Consider the following 18,443-nt stretch of genomic DNA (forward strand, 5'->3'; position numbering starts at 1 on the left):
TATCATATTTACTAAAAGAAAACTTCTTAGGGAAAATGAAGATTCACTTTGGAGGAAATGGGAAAATAAAAGTTTGAAATGCATATAAAAAAATAAAACTAATTTTTTTCACAAAAAAAAGAATGAAATATAGAAAATTAAACCAGACAAATTAACAAAATGTGTTTCTTTACCGCGTAGATATTAACCATACATGATTGTTGACTATAATATACGCCTAAGCTATATCACATGCACGAAACGCAAATTTAGGAAAGAAACTATTACAACCTTTACTTGCCTAGTATTGAAACAAACATGTCTAAAATTAAAAACATTGCAACGCAAAAGAAGCATTATCTATTTTTGTGTCATGAAAGTTTTTTATAAAGGACATTCCCATGATGAGTTCAGAAATGGTAGCAAAGCCTCTCATCGTATGGCCCTTAACACCTCTCAATATAAGACCTTCTAACTTATTCTTCTCCCATCTATTTTATAAGCAACCTTGGGGCTTTCCAAGGTAGTAGCATTCTCACAAAATGGCCTCGTGTTGCTCTCTTCTATTGCTCTCCTTAATATTCCTTCTTTCATCATCTGTCTCTCATGCACTTTCCAATGCCGAAGTCTCTTTCATTGCTCGTCGCCAATTGTTGCACTTACACGAGAATGATGAATTATCTGACAACTACGTAGATAATTATGAAACAAATTTAACTTTCTCCAACCCCAGACTAAAACTTGCATACATTGCACTTGAGGCATTGAAAAAAGCAATATACTCAGACCCATCAAATTTCACAGCTAATTGGGAGGGCCAAAATGTTTGCTCTTATAATGGAGTTTTTTGTGAAAAGGCTCTAGATGATCCAAAGATTGACGTTGTAGCAGGGATTGACCTTAACCATGCAGACATCGCAGGTTACATTCCCCCCGAAATCGGATTGTTAACCGACCTTGCACTTTTTCATATAAACTCAAACAGGTTTTGTGGGGTTCTCCCAAAAAGTTTTTCCAAGCTTAAGCTTCTTTATGAGGCAGACATCAGCAACAATCGCTTTGTTGGGCGATTCCCTGAGCCTGTGCTTCCAATTCCAGACCTTAAATTCCTTGACCTTAGGTTCAATAACTTTGAAGGGGAACTACCTTCTGAGCTTTTCAACAAAAGCCTCGACGCTATCTTTTTGAACAATAATCGCTTCACGTCCACAATTCCTCAGAACCTGGGATCTTCTCCAGCTTCAGTTGTGGTTTTTGCCAATAACAATCTCACGGGTTGCGTGCCTTCAAGCATTGGCAACATGACAAAGACACTGAACGAGTTTGTTTTGACCAATAACAACCTCACTGGTTGCTTGCCGGCAGAGATCGGAAAGCTCGAAAAAGTTACTGTGTTTGACATAAGCCAAAACAATTTTGTTGGCATGTTGCCAAGGACCTTAAATGGGCTTAAGAGCGTGGAGCACTTATCCATTGAACACAATAAGCTCACAGGTTTTGTCCCACGTAATGTTTGCAGCTTGTCCAATTTGGTCAACTTCACATTCTCTTATAACTATTTCAATGGTGAGGAAGAAGGTTGTGTGCCTCCTAAGAAGGATGTTGTGTTGGATGATGAGAGCAATTGCATACCGGATAGGCCAAAACAAAAGGTCGCAAACATTTGCAATGTGGTGATAAGTAAGCCTGTGGATTGTAGCAAAGCGCAGTGTGGAAGTGGGAACCCATCTCATTCTTCCAATCCTCCAACAACACCATCTGGGTCACAGCCTTCCAATCCTCCTAAAGTTGAGAAACCTACACCAACACCAACACCAAAGCCACAACCTCAACCTACCCCTTCAACACCAAAGCCCCAACCCAACCCAACCCCTTCTCCTTCTAATCCTCCAACACCAAAGCCACAACCCCCTTCTACCCCTAACCCTCCAACACCAAAGCCACAAGAACCCAAACCTACCCCTTTTCCCTCAAATCCTCCAACACCAAAGCCACAAGAACCCAAACCTGCCCCTTCTCCCTCAAATCCTCCAACACCAAAGTCACAAGAACCCAAACCTACCCCTTCCCCCTCAAATCCTCCAACACCAAAGTCACAAGAACCCAAACCTACCCCTTCTCCCTCAAATCCTTCAACACCAAACCCACAACCACCCAAAGCAACCCCTTCTCCCTCCAACCCTCAAACACCAAACCCACAACCACCTAAAGCAAGTCCATCTCCATTCAATCCTCCAACACCACAAGCACCCAAAGCAACACCACCACCATCACCTGAGGAAGATCCTCATAGGGAAGCACCCAAACAACGACACAGACCTCCACACTCTCTGCCTCCACCAGTTCAGTCTCCTCCTCCACCTGTTCACTCCCCACCACCACCTGTACATTCTCCTCCTCCACCTGTTCACTCACCACCTCCACCAGTTCACTCCCCACCACCACCTGTTCACTCCCCACCACCACCTGTACATTCTCCTCCTCCACCTGTTCACTCCCCACCACCACCTGTTCACTCCCCACCACCACCTGTACATTCTCCTCCTCCACCAGTTCACTCCCCACCACCACCTGTCCACTCTCCACCACCACCACCCGTCCATTCTCCACCTCCACCAGTTCACTCCCCACCACCACCACCCGTCCACTCTCCACCACCACCACCCGTCCATTCTCCACCACCACCAGTTCATTCTCCACCTCCACCAGTTCACTCTCCTCCTCCACCAGTTCACTCCCCACCACCTCCTGTCCACTCTCCACCACCACCACCGGTCCATTCTCCACCCCCACCAGTTCATTCTCCACCACCACCCGTCCATTCTCCACCCCCACCAGTTCATTCTCCACCACCACCCGTCCATTCTCCACCCCCACCAGTGTACTCTCCACCACCACCAGTACACTCTCCACCACCTCCTGCACCATCAGTTTCACCTCCTCCTGATGAAGATATTATTCTTCCCCCTCACTTCGGCTCTTCTTATGCTTCACCCCCTCCACCTATCATCGCTGGATACTAAATAGGATGCACATCTTACTAACATTTATATTAGTTCTTAAATTTAAAGTTGCAACATAAGCTATATCAACACAATAAAATATTTTTCTTCTTTTTTTGATGTAATGTCATCTATTCAATTTAATTGAATGAGCACATTGAAGACTCTCTTACAATATTTCATTATAAACGAGAAAATAATATTTATTACACTGTGCTTCTTTGGTCGTTGTTGTGTGTGAAACCTACACTCTTCCTCTTTATTTTTATAAGAAAATTTCAGCAATGTTATGTGATAATATTATAATTATTTGTATTACTAATATTTAATCAATCACATTTAATTTCATTATATTACTTAAATGGTTAACAATGAAATTAATATAATCAATGGCATATTAATTTCATTATATATACTTTAGTTTTTATTCATTTTGAATAAATTTAAATATACATGCTGTTAATTAATCCAGTCAAAGGAATCAATAAATGTTATCAATTAATCATATTTTAAATGTTTTTTTATTAAGAGTATCGGACCAATCAAATTACCAGCACCTCGTGTTTGATGAGTTGCAAAGGAGAGATACGCCTCTGACTAAAGAACAAACAGAAAATAAAAATGAAAACTTAAGATGCTGTTTCTTACTTTTATACCTGACAAAAGTAAATAATTTTTTTATATCATTTATGTATAATTTTTGTAATACTATTTTCGTCAAAAAAGACTTATATATGGCCCATTTAAAAATAAGATAAACAACTATTAATTAATTATAACATTCGGGTTGCTCTCACTTAAAAAATTATCTCACTTTCCTACTTCTTTCCATTTTCACATTCTTTTTAATACTAATAAATAAAAACGTAAATTGACGCAACATAAAAACCAACGAGCAATAACCATTTGCGGAACGTGTGTGTCAGCTTCGTAATTAGAATTATTTTAATTTTTCAGAACATATATTTTAATTTATGATTCCCTTTGACTTATACTAGCTCAACTTTTGATCTTGTATAGCATAGCCATTAGATGACACAAGCACTTACGTATGGCGGGGTAAAATGAGGTCAATGGATTTTATTTAGAAACTTGTTACCAAAAGGATCCCTTTTTAAACATAGTATGGAGTGGGTTTGTAAGGGTTTTGTCAAAAGAAATGAGAAAACAGTTATATCACCATTTGCATATGAAAAAATGAGGTGGACAATTAGTGATTTGATTCCTTTTTCGTAGGAAATTTTAGTTTGGGTTCACATTCATAATTTGATTGTTTTTCAGACGTTTCACTTCTTTACAGTGCATTAATAACTCTAATTAGGGACAGATGCAGATTAGGTGTTTAAGAAAAATTACGTTGTGTAGCGCATCTGTTACATTTGTTTTAGCATTTTGATATAGGTCTTCTTGTCTTAGAAAGATTTTTTATTTTCTTTACCTGCGAGATATGCTCCGTTTACGATTGTATCCTTTTAGATTTAATATAATTTACATTTAAAAATAAAAGAGATGGGACAACTTTAGGTAATAACTTAAATAAAGAATAAAGCAAGTCCGATAACGTGAAGCGAAGCAAAGAGTAGGAGCCGCCGTATATTAATAAAACCCACTTCCTGCGACTTTTTTTGTTTTCATTTGGTTTCTTCCTTCTCACACTTCCCCCAATTCCCAAACCAAACCCTCTCTCTTCCGGCGTTCTGGGGGTGGCGTCGCCGGCGATTCCCCCCTCCGGTTCCCTCTCCACCCTTCAATTCAACCCTCTCGTCTTCGCTTCACTGATTCCCTCTTTCAAAATGCTTCCGATCGCTTGCTAGGGTTTTCCCTCTCCCAAATCTCCTCCTCGGAAAGCACCCTGTACCTTTTATTCCTCCGACTAATCAACTTCTTTGCTATGGCTATTCGTGTAACCTTTTCCTTTTCGGGCTATGTCGCCCAGAGCCTCGCCTCCTCCGCCGGCGTGCGCGTCGCCAATTCGCGTTGCGTCCAGGAATGCTGGATCCGTACGCGCCTCTCTGGCGCCACCCAGAAGACGGATCTAGATTCCTCCGCCGGCGGAGTCCGCAATTTTGCCGGGCCCAAGCCCAACTGCTGGGCCCAGTCCACTTACTCCACCCTCACCGGGGAGTTCCTCGGCGACGGCTGCAAGAGCCCAATCATATTGGGCCTGATTTCGATCATGAAGTCAACGGCGGGTGTGTCTGGGTCATCCGCGGCGGCTGCGGGTATTTTCGGTATTTCGCCCTTCAAAACCACTTCGATCGTTCCCTTCTTGCCTGGTTCGAAGTGGCTTCCTTGCAACGAGTCCGTTCCCGACCCCACCACTTCCTGGGAGGTCGACAAAGGTGGCACGCGACGCGTCGTTTCGGACACCGAATCCAATTTTGCCAAGACTAGTTGGCTTTCGCGGTTGATGAACGTGTGTTCCGAAGACGCGAAGGCTGCGTTCACTGCTGTTACTGTTAGTTTGCTCTTTAAATCGTCCTTGGCTGAACCAAGATCAATTCCCTCTTCTTCTATGTACCCTACTCTTGAAGTAGGTGACCGTGTTCTAACCGAGAAGGTTTGTTATTAGTTCTGTTTGACCTAAAGTATTTGTGTAATTTGTCGGGTTTTTTTTTTTGCTTCTTTTGAACTGATTAAGGTTGTTAATTTGTGACAGGTTTCGTTCTTCTTTAGAAAGCCTGATGTTTCGGATATAGTCATTTTTAAAGCGCCTCCTTGTTTAGAGGTATGCTTCGAAGACCATTCTATTTTTTGGTTGAATGTTGAGATGAATTGTGATGTTAAATGATGGGTTTTTGTTATGTAGGAGTTTGGTTTTAGTTCGTCTGATGTGTTTATAAAGAGGATTGTGGCTAAGGCTGGGGACACTGTTGAGGTATGCTTTTTTATATCTTTTTGAGTGATTAATTCATCACCCTCAAAGTGTTGTGTTGTGCCTTGATCTCTAAATTATAGTCTTATTACGTGTTTTGGGTTGTTCATTTGTTGTAGGTGCGTGATGGGAAACTACTGGTAAATGGTGCTGCTGAAGAACGGCAATTTGTAGTAGAGCCTCTAGCTTATGAGATGGATCCAATGGTAATTTTTTTTTGGAATTTGAAGCTGTGGTGGTGTTTTATTGATTCATTTTGGGACTTGACCATGTGGCTAATTGTGGTTTTGTGTTTTGGTTGCAGGTTGTGCCAGAAGGATATGTGTTTGTAATGGGAGACAATCGGAACAACAGCTTTGATTCTCATAACTGGTAATTTTTCAGTCCCTTTCAAGCTGACTTTTCTCTGTTTATGTTGGAGGATATTTTAGCCTAGGTCGATGACAAAGTTTGGCCCATTTGTTGATGCTGTTTCCTCAAAACTTCTAGCTTATGTAAACTTACTATCAGATCTCAGAAGTTCAGAACATATATTTGTATATGTACATTGGATTAATTATGTCTGGCTGAACATATTTGCTGTATTTTTGTGTCTATCAGGGGCCCTCTCCCAGTTGAGAACATTGTTGGTAGGTCCATGTTTCGCTACTGGCCTCCATCCAAAGTATCTGACACTGATACCCTAAGTAAACTCCCACCTGGGAACAAACCTGTGGCAATTTCTTGACAAGATTCCCGCTGCTTTCTGAAGGTGATGAAGGTTTCCAGATACGTTCATCTATTCTAAATTGACAGTTTCTCCCGTCTTTGCCTGGGAATGAGCTGTTCGGAGATTCTCTTAGAAGAGCCAGCTTGACCTGACTTTGCATGCAGTTTGGGATGAATATCTTATTCATTGATACAGATTTGTCAATGACCTAATAATGCCATTATGCGTTAATTTGTGCCATCTGAGATGTATTTCTATTGCTGAAGTGCGGGGAGAAAAAAAGAATAAAAAAAAAATGATGATTTTACCCCTCAAAAATGAAACATGATGATTGATTTGTTTTGTATTCTTTCATATAAGCTCCATAATCAAGCCTCCTCCTGATTTGAATCTATAATGCCATTCAGTCATACATGAAATTGTATGGGCACGATTATGGTTGCCCATTTTAAAATCAAGTAAGAATGCAATTTCCCTCTTTCCCGGTGTTTGTGTGTGTGTGCTTTTTTTATATCTTATGCCATAATAGTTGTGGGATATTCGGCGGGTCAGATGGGCCATCGATCCACAAAACACTAGACAGGTACGGCTCAGGTCATTTGATTCGTAAATCAGATTCTATCGAGCAGTTTAGATACAGTATCTGACCTGACTACCTGATTGAATATTTTTCGTTTACACTTTGGATAGCAAATGAAATGATAAGGAAACAAATAAAGTGAAAAAAAAAAAAAAAGAGTCACTTTAAAGTGAAAAATATGTATTGTTTTAGATTGATGGAATAAGAGAGAAGAAGAAAATAGCATCTTTTTACTTGTTTGGTTGGATTGAAGAGTGAAGGAAAAAATAGATAAACTGATAAGGCATTTATACTTTTAATATGTAAATATTATAATTGTAATTATTATAATAATAAAACATTTCCCCCTTCTCAAATAAACAATGCCCCCCTTTCCATCGATTTTTTTTTTAAAAATCAGCAAAGAGAATTTATAGATAAAGGCACAAGATGTGCCAGGAAATAACAAGGTTAGTACTTGTCACTACCAACAAGTCCCATTGCCCATGGTTACAAAGAACTTGCATGAGAAAACAGATAAATGCTACATAACCAAAGCCATGCCATAAAAGCTACGTGCCTACCAACTACCCAACACATTAAAGCTGCCACAAACCAACAACATCTTTACTACCTAAGTGATTATGGCAGCAATATCTCCCAACGAGACAAGGACCAACAGCAATTACCGAAACTCTTTCTGCAATAATTATCTAGAAATAATAACAAAACTTCATAAAAGTTGCTTCCCCTGCTCCAAGAATATTTATAGAACGGATCCTACCGTACGCTCACTTCCAAGGCCATCAGTGCCATTGAAGCAAATCAAAATATACCCACTGCAACTTAATCTACCACCCACACCAGCCAATCACACCTCATAGAAATTCCACTTCCAGCCAGCAAACACCACACCACTTCCTCTGGTCATGCAGGATCACGTATAAAAGCGTCCCCCAGACGCACATAATATCAAAAACTCCATCAAAACAAAAGACATGAACATAAGAGAACTTGAAGCTAGGAATTTTGCTAGACAACCACGACCATGATACAAAAAGGATGTCATCAATTAAGTCTTACCTGTCACCACTTCCTGCTTAAATATTGCTGCATTCCTCTTCCTCCATACACAAAAAATCACAGCTCCCCACAAAACCTGCCACAGCTCAACTTGTCTTTTCGATGACCCCATACCTGAATTCTGCAAGAATAACTCATCAATGGATAGAGGAAGCACGGCTGCAAAACCAGGGGATCTCCATCAATACACCCTCTTCGAAATAAGTGAGACAACTTGGCATGATGAGAAAAGATGCACAGCTGACTCCTCTGCAAGCTTACAAAGAGGACATAGTAAATCGTTTTGTTATATGACATTCCTCCTCCTCAAGTTATCTTTAGTTGCTAGCCTATTCCTCAAAAGCTTCCAAATAAGGTAAGATGCTTTTGAAGGAATACGCACTCTCGATAGCTGTAAGAAAGTCTCCTTTGGTTCTTGGACATTAGCTTCTAAAGACAACAAAGAGTATGCTGACTTTGTTGTATAAGTTCCTGTGTCACTATATTTCCACACCCGCAAGTCAGGCACAGACAACTGAATATATCTATTTTCCAATACAAGATATAACTGTTGGATCAATTCTTGTTCCCAAACAAAACCATTCCTCCTCCATATTATATCCCATCCCCACGAGTTTTGACGATGCCTCCACATGTCTTTGACAAGAGCCTCTTTTTGATCTGCAAGGAGAAATAACCTACGAAACATGATCGCCAAGCTTTGTCCGTCCAAACACTTATCTAACCAAAATCTTGTTTTGACCCCATCTCGTATACACACCTCCCTCATGATGGAAAAGATTTCACCTCCACTTTCCCAACAATGCACCATTAAATAGCAGGATATTTTTCACTCCCAACCCTCCCCTCTCCTTTCTAGCACAAACCTCCTCCCACCTAACCCAAGCAATTTTCTTATTTTCCAAGTTTTCTACACACCACATTTGGTATCTTAAAGAAAGAAAGAAAAAAAGGGAGGTAAAGAGGACAATATTGAGTTGAGCAAACAAACTCTCCCCACAAAATAAATGTATTTAAGCTTCCACACAGCCAACTTCTTGTTGAATTTTTTAATAATAGAGGCCCAGGTGTGCTCCTTCCTAGGATTTGCCCCAATTGGAAGGCCTAGGTAAATAAAAGGTACGTTGATATGTTCCCAATGTCTGATTGAACATGTAAGATTTTTTAGCTCCATGCTGATGATTGTCTTAACATCCAGAATGTTATTCTTGTCTTGCTCGCAACAACTGCCAATAACTTTAGATATTCAAGTCTTGTTCCGAACCAAACGTGTGAATGTTAAAGGGATGGGAAGGTTTGGGAAAAGTTAGACCAAATAGTGGAAAATCCATCGTGCATAACTGTGTAAATAAGGGCTTAACTGTAAATCATAGATTGTTGTCCAACTATGGAATATATTTCACGTCAATTGGGAAAGACAAATAATGTGGATCTTAGGAAAATGCGATCCTCTCACCCCCTTTTTCAGCTGCAAACAAGTACGGCAAATTGTTTCTTTTTAATCTTTCTCTATTGTCCTCCCTCCTATTTTACTTCAAGCAAATAAAGGTTTAATACACTATTCTGTATTTTCTATGGTGAGAACACTTGAGATCATTTTTTAAATAATAAGTAGTCAATTTGGTTTTTCAAACAATCCTTTCTAATCTCTTGTTTCCTCCATCCTATTTTACTTCAAACAAACAAAGACTAACTATTTTTCAAGGTGAGAACACTTGAGATCGTTATTTTAAGAATATCAGTCCCTTGGATTTTTAAAACATTGTTTGAGATACATGCATTAACATTGTGTATGGTATAACTGAAAGAGAAAGGAATAGAAGTGAAAGTGCGTGAAAAGACATGAAAGTTGAAACACATGGATGTTTGATATAGTACAACTCAAAGAGAAGTGAAAGTTTCAAATTTTTTGTGGGTCCAAATTTCTTTTTCAATCCTTCATTTTTCAGTTCTTCCCTCCTTGAACACTCATACCAGCGCTAAACTATGTTCTATTGTTTTCTTAAGGAATGTTTTTTCTTTCACTTAAAATTTATAAATTCTTTTACTGCCACTTAAAATTTATAATATTCTTTTATAATTCATCTCTCTCTCTCTCTCTCTCTTATATTAAACCATTTATTTTACATTTGTTTTTTAATTTTTCCTTGTTATAGAAAAAATGAAGGGGTTAACATCATCCTTTTTTTAAAGCCCAATCCTACTGTACAAGGTTCTGTCAGCGTTTAGTTTTATTGAGCTCCAACTTAACTTGATTGCATCATGAATTCATGATAATCAATCATTATTGCTCATGTTGACTATATTTATTTCAACTTTTCAAGCATATAATTGACAAGACATACTTTTAGTTTAAATTTAAATTCTATTCATGATTTTGATTAATGTAAATATTTATACTAATACATCATTAAAAGAGTTCAATTACATTCCAGTGGCGGTAAACAAGCATATCAATGATATCTGTTTCTTGGCCAACCTCTAGTGTATGTTTCAGAAATAAACTTGCCATTATATTTATATCCAAGCATTGCATTTGGTTCATCTGCCGATCGAGCTTGATAAGTTGCTTTTGACCAAGAACTGTTCTGCAATTTTCCTTGGTTGTTTCACTTTCACAGTTTTACAGCAGCTATTTATGCAGGATTTGCTAGCAGGCCTAATATTTATAACAGAGATACTCGAACAGAAACATAAAAATTACACTGAACATCTTGCAGGCCTAATAATCTAAACCTTGGCCATGTCAACATTATCTTTTGAATCACCTTGCTCGTTTTCCACCGTTTTGTATCTATACCAAGAAGCACAAACCAAATAGAATCCAAAGTTTACAACGCTTAACACAGACAATAACCAGTAGAAGTAGTTGAGGTTGTCTCTATTCAAGTTGTTACTAGCCAGCCAGCCTCCACTCACTTTGTTAACCACCTCAACGACCACCGTGCTTGTAAAGTAACCGAATGCAACGGAACTCCACGAGATTGCAGTGCCAAGTGACTTCATTCCTGCTGAACTTTCTGCATAGAAAAACTCCAAAAGCCCTATCAGGGTAAACATGTCTGCAGCTCCAAAAATAGCATATTGGAAACCCAGCCAGAACACACTTATTGGCAAAGGCTCAGTGCTATCCACCATGTTGTGTTGTATGGCCACAGACTTGCGGCGTGTTTCCACAAAACCAGCCACTGCCATGGAAACAGCAGACAAAACCAAACCAATTCCAATCCTCTGAAGGTGTCGAATTCCGGTGGGAATCCCTGTGATTCTTCGAGCAAGCGGGACGAAAACACGGTCGTATAAAGGGATTAGGACAAACATGAACAGCAAAGGGATGACTGGTACAGAGGGTCCTGGCACTTTAAACCCCCCTAGGTTGGTGTCCATGGTGGTGCTTTGTTGTATAGTGAAAGTCTGAAGTTGAGCCAAACAAGTGTTCATAAATATGGTGCTGAGTATTATTGGTAGCATGCGGACTAAGATTTTTGTTTCTTCCACTTGTGTCACTGTGCAAAGTCTCCAGGGGCCTGAGGTTGTTCTTGCACCTGTGCTGCTTCTAGCAATTGCTGCCCGGTCCAAGAATCTGGGAAGCCATTGTTCCAAGAAAACCAAATGAGGAACTGATAAAACAGTGTTTCTAGTCAAACAATACAAGTCTGGTAACATTAGAATTAATAAGAGCATTCAAATCTCTTTTTGTTTTATTTTATAACCTGAATTGATCCGTGCTTTTAATAATTTCATAATAGTCTCCTCCTTGCTTTTCATGAATCTCATGCAGCTCGTCTGTATTATCTGGAATCAGAAGTTTTCTGTTTCTAAAGGCTGCCACAAACACCTAATAGTACAACAAAAGAATATGAGTCCCACGTGTTGAAATGAATAAACCACCAATTTTGTCACAAACTACTACCCTGTCTCCTAAGTGGTGTCTAAAATAATAAAACTATTTTAAGTAATTTTTGAAGTATTGAACACCCATTACTTTAATCTTTTAAGTTAATGCATTTCAGGAAAATTCAGAGATCAATTTAAAAGTTTTTTTATATTTAAGTGACTATTTAGCATAATTTCTAATAGTTATATGACTTCTTAAGTAGTTTTTCTTACTTTAGGAACACTTAAGGAATGAGGATAATATCTGAAAGATAAATATTGTAGGGAGTGTAAAAGAAGAATTGATAATATACCTGAATGATTCGAACTAGAGGGCTTCCCTTTGGGACATTGTTTCGGTACAACGAGTTGCCCATGCATATGAACACAATTGCGAATAGAATTGTTAATGTGCATACAATAAAGCTCCAATCCCATCCCAGGTTGACACCAATCCAAACAATGAAAGTAACACCAATAATTGCTCCTATGGTAAGGCTGAACAAGAACCAGTTGAAAAAGCTTGAAAGTTGAGTTGCCTCCTTGGGATCTTTTTCATCAAATTGATCAGCCCCTAAGGCTGGTAAAGCTGCCTTAATACCACCGGTTCCTAAAGCAACAAGGTAGAGGCCAGTATAAAGTATTGCAGCATGGCCACCTGTAGCAGCCTCACATTGACTCATTTGGGTTGTTGCTAGATCTTTGCAGGGGATGGGTCTTAATTGGTGGAAGCGTGCTTGAACTGTGAGGATACCATATCCCTGCAATTAGAATTAGTTCTATTATTAGGATTCTATTCCTCCACCCAAATCCTCAAGTGAATTTTTGAATCATAAATTGTATGTAAATATGTAATCATAAGATTTTGTATGCACAAAATAACAGTGTCATGTACTAATTTTAAACTAAAAAAGAATCCTATATACAATAAGGGGAACTTTAATATTATTTTATACAAGATAAGTTGGGAGTTAGATTTTATGGATAATTTGAAGTTAAAATTCTTAGAAAAACTTTAAGAGCTATACTATCCATACACATTTTTGACAATATTATTATATTTTTCTTCATGACACGGTATGTTGGTTTGGATGGATTATGAACAAACATACTCGGAAGGAAAGAGCAGCGCATGCTTTATAAATATATTAACCAAACTTTCCTTATTTTCTCCTACTTTTGTTCTTTATTCAGAGTATCTATGTCATTTTATATGTATTTTTTATTTTTTTTACTTTTTACATATATGTATTTTTTATTTTAAATGAGGAAAAGAAAGTTTCAACTTTCTCTCATTTTCTTTTCTTTTCTACTAAACAACTTAAAATATCAGTTCGCTTTTTATGCTTTTTCCTAAATCAAACATACCCTTATGATTTTATATATATTCCTTTTTTCTCTCTATTATTCAATAAGTTATATGAAACAATTGTAAAAATACAATTTCTCTTTAACTAAAGGCAAGGTACGATGCTGACTTCAATTTAAATACTACAATTGTTGTAATAATTAATGTCTTTTGGTGTTGGCATCCTGGACTTAAAATTAAGCTACTCTTTCTTGAAAGACTTTGAGACGTGCCCACCGCCATATTATTTGTTGTTGGTTGGTCTCTACCGAAAGAAACATGCCAGTCAAGGAACAAGCTGTGCTTAATAATTGAGCACCATAGCTATAATGGTTGACTAAAGTTTTCAATATGAAATAACTTATGCTTATTCATTTTGTGTTGTAATTTATGATTGTTCCATAATGATCGTTCTAATCAAAATTCAAAACCACTTCAATTCATGATGCTGAAAACAATTCTCTTTTCATCTTTTGCCGCGAAATGCACTTGCAAGAGAAATTGGTTCAACTTACCAGCAATTCCATGCAGGCAAACAGAACACAAGTCTTGAACCTAGAAAGATATGTGTCACTGATTAATCCACCAACCAGTGCCAGTAAAAATGCAGTTCCCATAAAGTTGGTCAGGGTTGTGGCAGATTTTGTTAAGCTGAAGTTCATGTACCCAAAGAAGTAAGTTACTAGGCTCACAGCATTGGCAACAAAAGCCATGTTCTCTAGCCCTTCCATAGCTGCATGCACAAATTGGAATTTCAATTTATTAGAGAAACACACCAAAAACATTTGCCACAAAAAAAAAATTAAGGGTACAAGTTGTTACCATATACAAAAAGTGTAGCTCTGTTTCCTCCTAGCCTTCTTTGTACCCTTGGTTGGGTACCCATATTTCTGCAGATTCCCTGGTGAGTGATCAAACCAAATTCTATTAACCAAAGCAAGTTCAATCAAAAGGAGAGAGGAATACATATGCATATGACACTAAATGCACGAAATTAAGCCTAAACATGTTTGAGAAACTGATTCACTCTTTGTGATCAGTTCAATTAGAAGAACATAAAAAGGGTCTTGCAAGAAAAAGGAAAGGATTAATTACCATTGTTAGTGTCTTCTTTAGGATAGAACGTGCCGCTAGCTTCTTTAGGATTAGTAGTTCATTCGCCATAAATTTATATAGGAAACCAAGTTGCAAATTGCAATCGAAGTATGCCATAAGAAAATCAAATGTCAACTTGGCATTAGAGAAATAATTTTTGTCACGTTTTGTAGGCTAAGTTCCTATTCTCCTCCCCAGCCCAACCCCCATAATGTGGGTGTTTTGAACTTATTAGTTGACATAATCATTTTTTTATCACTTGAACGAATTAATTAAGTCTTGGTAGGGTTGAATACCACGTTAATTAATGGGATTGATTGGCATCTTTGAACTACTTTGTTCATGCATGTATATTGTACCAAAGCGAGCGTATATCCCTGAATTTGACTTTCTTGTGAAACTTTCAGAGCTCCATTCTCATATCTGGTAATGCACTCCAAACTAAATATAGTGCCATAGCTAAATCATACAAAAGGCTAAAAATAATTTAGAGGTTTTCTATATTGTTTTTTTATAATAAAAAAGTTTATTATTGAATTTTGAGTATATGGGCACTTAAGTTTAGACGGTAACGTATAAAGGCTAATAATTTGTTTTTGCCGTGGTTGCTATATTTGAAAGGTTGTTCCTTAATTTGAGCTAGGGACAAAACCATATATGTTTCTTATAGTTAATCGTTCTCTTCATGCAGACGCATAAACTTAAGAAATATCTTCTCTGCAATCAGTACTTCGTCCGAAGGCAACTAACTACGCGATGGGTCAATTTGGTTCTTTGTTTAATTTAAAGTAGGCGTTTAATTTGCTTGTTTGTCCATTATGCCTGGAGTTCACATTTTTATTGCATGGTTCCTGTTTGGATTTTGCTCTTGTCTCTTCTGTTGTTTGATGCTGCTCATGTAACCATCCTTTGTATATTATATGTAAGTCAGAAAAGAAAACGACCCCCATATAGAGCCGAATACATACTGTTATACGAGTATATATAGGTCCTAAAATTGATAGATTCCTTATATTTCAAAGGTTAATTTATACCTAGAAAAACACTTGTTAATTAACAGGATTAGCTCTGCTCAATCTTCTATCCATCGCAACAACACAACGTGAATTTGGATTCAGAATCAAAATTTATGGATTTGCTTAGATTAGTAGTTAACTTGGTTATATCCTTAAAATGAATACAGCCTTCACAACCTAATCATATATATAACAAATGACTAATATTATTGTGTAGGAGTAGCACTTGGGCTTTAGTAATGTCTTGAACACCTTATCTCCCATGATAAACATGCATTAAACTTTACAACAAATATTGGTTGCAAAAGCCGCATGCAATGATTGAATGTCATTACAGGTTATGAACTTAATTGGTACCACCTATTCTCGATTACATATAGCTGAAAATAAAAATCAAAACAAAAATAATTATAATTGGATATATATATTACATTGATAAAACAATCGGTTTCAATTTACATGTGTCAATAAACTCATATATAATATCTAGTGTAAGGACGTGGTGTGATGATTGTCATAGTTACAAAATAATATCTCAACTACGCTATTTGCATGTCAATACCAATAGTATTAAATGTGTTAACAATTGAATCAGCATCACAGCTCAACATATTCCAAATCCAACCAATTTAAGCCTTTTGTATTTTGCGTGAGTGACTATCAAGTAGAGTTAATTAAGACAAACATTTTTAACTTGTAAGTAAGTTAATTAATTAATCACAAGTTGCGCTCAGGCAAGCTTAAGCAACTGCGGCCTATCGTCGGCATTGTAGAACCCAGGAAATTTAATAGCGTATTTATTGTATTTTGAAATAATAAAAAGTTTAGTTATAATAATCTCTTATTTTTAAAATATATTATTTAAATAATATTTTGAATAATATATGTGTTCTTATATATTATAAAATAAAACAAGATAAAATTTTCAGAGTGGCAATAATATAAAAATAATCATTAATCTTTCTATTCAAATTATAAATTATATTTGACAAATATTATATTTTTTATAATTATTTTAAGGAAAAAATTTGGCTTTTAATAATACAACTATATTGATGTCAAGAAGATAACAAGTCATAAAATGTAACATATTGATTTCTTAAATAGATCTAAGAAATTGAAAATATAACTAAACATTCTTTTTTTTTTAAGGTAACTAAATTTCTTAATTGTGGAAACTTATTCGTGATTTATAGATCAATTAAATATTATAACTAAAGAGGGATGTTGACTTAAAAGGGATTTTCGACAAAGTATACTCATGACCCAAATTTGAACAGAAAAAAGTTATATTTGAGAAACACAATATTTATATGTATTTTAATAAATAAAAAAATCCTTAAGCAACACTCAAATTTACTTTTATATGTATTAAAATTAATAGTAAAATCACATTTGCTTAACCAGTACTCTTAGAATACTTATTAGCATTTATCTTTGTTAAAAGATAGATGTCAAGTTTTCACAACATTTCAAAATTCAAATTGTCTGTCACCTTGAACATTTTTTTCTAAACACTCTCTTCAAATGTCTGTTGAATCATCTAGCTTGTGCTTTTTATTCATTTTTAAGTGTCTTTTAATTTTTTTTACACAAATTAAGAAATACAATATTTTTTTTTTGTTTCTTATAAAATAGTTGTAAAATTTTCTATTTTACTCTTTTTTATTTATACTCTACAATAAATACATGTTAATTGTTTTTCATCTTCACTTTCATGATAAATGTGTAAATTAATGAAAGTTAAGAAAAAATAATTAATGCAATCTTAAATTTTGAAAATAGTAGGTAAAAAGGAACAAAATATTTCAAAAAAATCTAACACTTGAAAAATAACGGAGGGAGTAACTAGTTATATTAACAAAGTTGAGTAAGCCAAGCCTTTCTAAATGTATTACAAAGGACGTACTTGATTATTTTTTTTATGGAATATAGCACAAATAAATGTCATCATAAGTTCATAACAGTTATGCTAACAAGTTGATGATATATTTCTACACACAGTACAATTACAACGACGAATATAATTTAAATAAATAAGTCTAGCAATTTACGACTTAACCAACGTACCAACATATAGTTTTCACTCTTCATTTTTTATTAGACATGACATGGGACGGGTCAGGTATTGTCTTCTTAATTTCTGACTCTGACTCTCTAACATATTCTCGTACCCGTATCCGATATCCCACGTGATTTATTATCTCATTCTCGCATCCGTTGGATATTCAGGTATTCCTGATCCCGTCCTGTACTCGATTCAAATTAAAAAAATATTTCTTAAAAGAAAATATTAAAAATTTGATTTTAGAAAAAATAAATTAATTGTTAAACATTTATTTTTAACTACTTATATTTAATAAATTTATTATAACACATGTGTCTACAAAAATAGTTAAGAAAAAAATATTAAATTATGTAAAAATTCTAAAATAAAATTAACTAGCAATAAAAATTATAGGTCTTTTGATTAAATTATGAAAAATTTTTAAAAATTTTAAGTGGCGGGACGGGTCCGGGTTCTAGGTCCGAGCAGTAATCCCATACCCGTACCCGTGCCCGACTTTTGGTTATCTGAAAAAATTCGCACCCGAACCCATATCCGATTAATTCAAGTATTATTCATCAAAGTCAAGTATTATTCATCAAAGTCAGAATGGATTCAAACAGATATCCACGGATACGAATTTTCTTGTGATGTCATGTCAACTCTTCATGTTAAGGCGGTTAAAAAATGTCACACACACTGTTCTATCTTCTCCCTTAACATAAGTGATGGAGAATGAGTTTCATTTGATAATTTAACTAATTTTGATTAGGGATTCTCATATGCTGCGGCAAAATAAAACAACTTACTGTACCCAAAAAAGTATTTTTTTAAAACTGGTTCACTGTCGCATT

At 36.3% G+C, this 18,443-nt stretch overlaps 3 protein-coding genes across 3 annotated transcripts; 2 read left to right on the top strand and 1 right to left on the bottom strand.

Moving 5' to 3' along the window:
- Positions 1-5: 5 nt before the first annotated feature.
- On the top strand, positions 6-3,226 carry LOC100780677 (pollen-specific leucine-rich repeat extensin-like protein 1). The gene has a single exon (XM_041014777.1). The coding sequence runs from the start codon at positions 522-524 to the stop codon at positions 3,000-3,002; it is 2,481 nt and encodes an 826-aa protein (XP_040870711.1). The 5' UTR covers positions 6-521; the 3' UTR covers positions 3,003-3,226.
- A 1,304-nt stretch (positions 3,227-4,530) lies between these two features.
- Positions 4,531-6,959, top strand: LOC100817525 (probable thylakoidal processing peptidase 2, chloroplastic). Its single transcript, XM_003523846.5, has 6 exons — positions 4,531-5,541; positions 5,641-5,709; positions 5,791-5,859; positions 5,976-6,062; positions 6,161-6,228; positions 6,457-6,959. Exons 1-6 carry the CDS (start codon positions 4,873-4,875, stop codon positions 6,581-6,583), a joined length of 1,089 nt encoding a protein of 362 aa, XP_003523894.1. The 5' UTR covers positions 4,531-4,872; the 3' UTR covers positions 6,584-6,959.
- A 3,599-nt stretch (positions 6,960-10,558) lies between these two features.
- Positions 10,559-14,750, bottom strand: LOC100805429 (protein NRT1/ PTR FAMILY 4.5). Its single transcript, XM_003523541.5, has 6 exons — positions 14,527-14,750; positions 14,254-14,332; positions 13,947-14,164; positions 12,398-12,844; positions 11,921-12,045; positions 10,559-11,790 (listed from the first exon to the last, which is right to left on the bottom strand). Exons 1-6 carry the CDS (start codon positions 14,641-14,643, stop codon positions 10,938-10,940), a joined length of 1,839 nt encoding a protein of 612 aa, XP_003523589.2. The 5' UTR covers positions 14,644-14,750; the 3' UTR covers positions 10,559-10,937.
- Positions 14,751-18,443: the final 3,693 nt, after the last annotated feature.

Source organism: Glycine max, chromosome 4 (genome assembly GCF_000004515.6).
Source record: "Glycine max cultivar Williams 82 chromosome 4, Glycine_max_v4.0, whole genome shotgun sequence".
Taxonomy (NCBI): domain Eukaryota; kingdom Viridiplantae; phylum Streptophyta; class Magnoliopsida; order Fabales; family Fabaceae; genus Glycine; species Glycine max.

Excerpts from the sequence above, each read along its gene's own strand:
- LOC100780677 (XM_041014777.1), top strand. The coding sequence starts at position 522 with ATGGCCTCGTGTTGCTCTCTTCTATTGCTCTCCTTAATATTCCTTCTT.
- LOC100805429 (XM_003523541.5), bottom strand. The coding sequence starts at position 14,643 with ATGGCATACTTCGATTGCAATTTGCAACTTGGTTTCCTATATAAATTT. Across the intron at positions 12,845-13,946 it reads TTGCCTGCATGGAATTGCTG|GGATATGGTATCCTCACAGT; the intron begins GTAAGTTGAACC and ends TTCTAATTGCAG. Across the intron at positions 11,791-11,920 it reads AAAAGCACGGATCAATTCAG|ATTCTTGGACCGGGCAGCAA; the intron begins GTTATAAAATAA and ends ATGGCTTCCCAG.
- LOC100817525 (XM_003523846.5), top strand. The coding sequence starts at position 4,873 with ATGGCTATTCGTGTAACCTTTTCCTTTTCGGGCTATGTCGCCCAGAGC. Across the intron at positions 5,542-5,640 it reads ACCGTGTTCTAACCGAGAAG|GTTTCGTTCTTCTTTAGAAA; the intron begins GTTTGTTATTAG and ends AATTTGTGACAG. Across the intron at positions 5,710-5,790 it reads AAGCGCCTCCTTGTTTAGAG|GAGTTTGGTTTTAGTTCGTC; the intron begins GTATGCTTCGAA and ends TTTGTTATGTAG.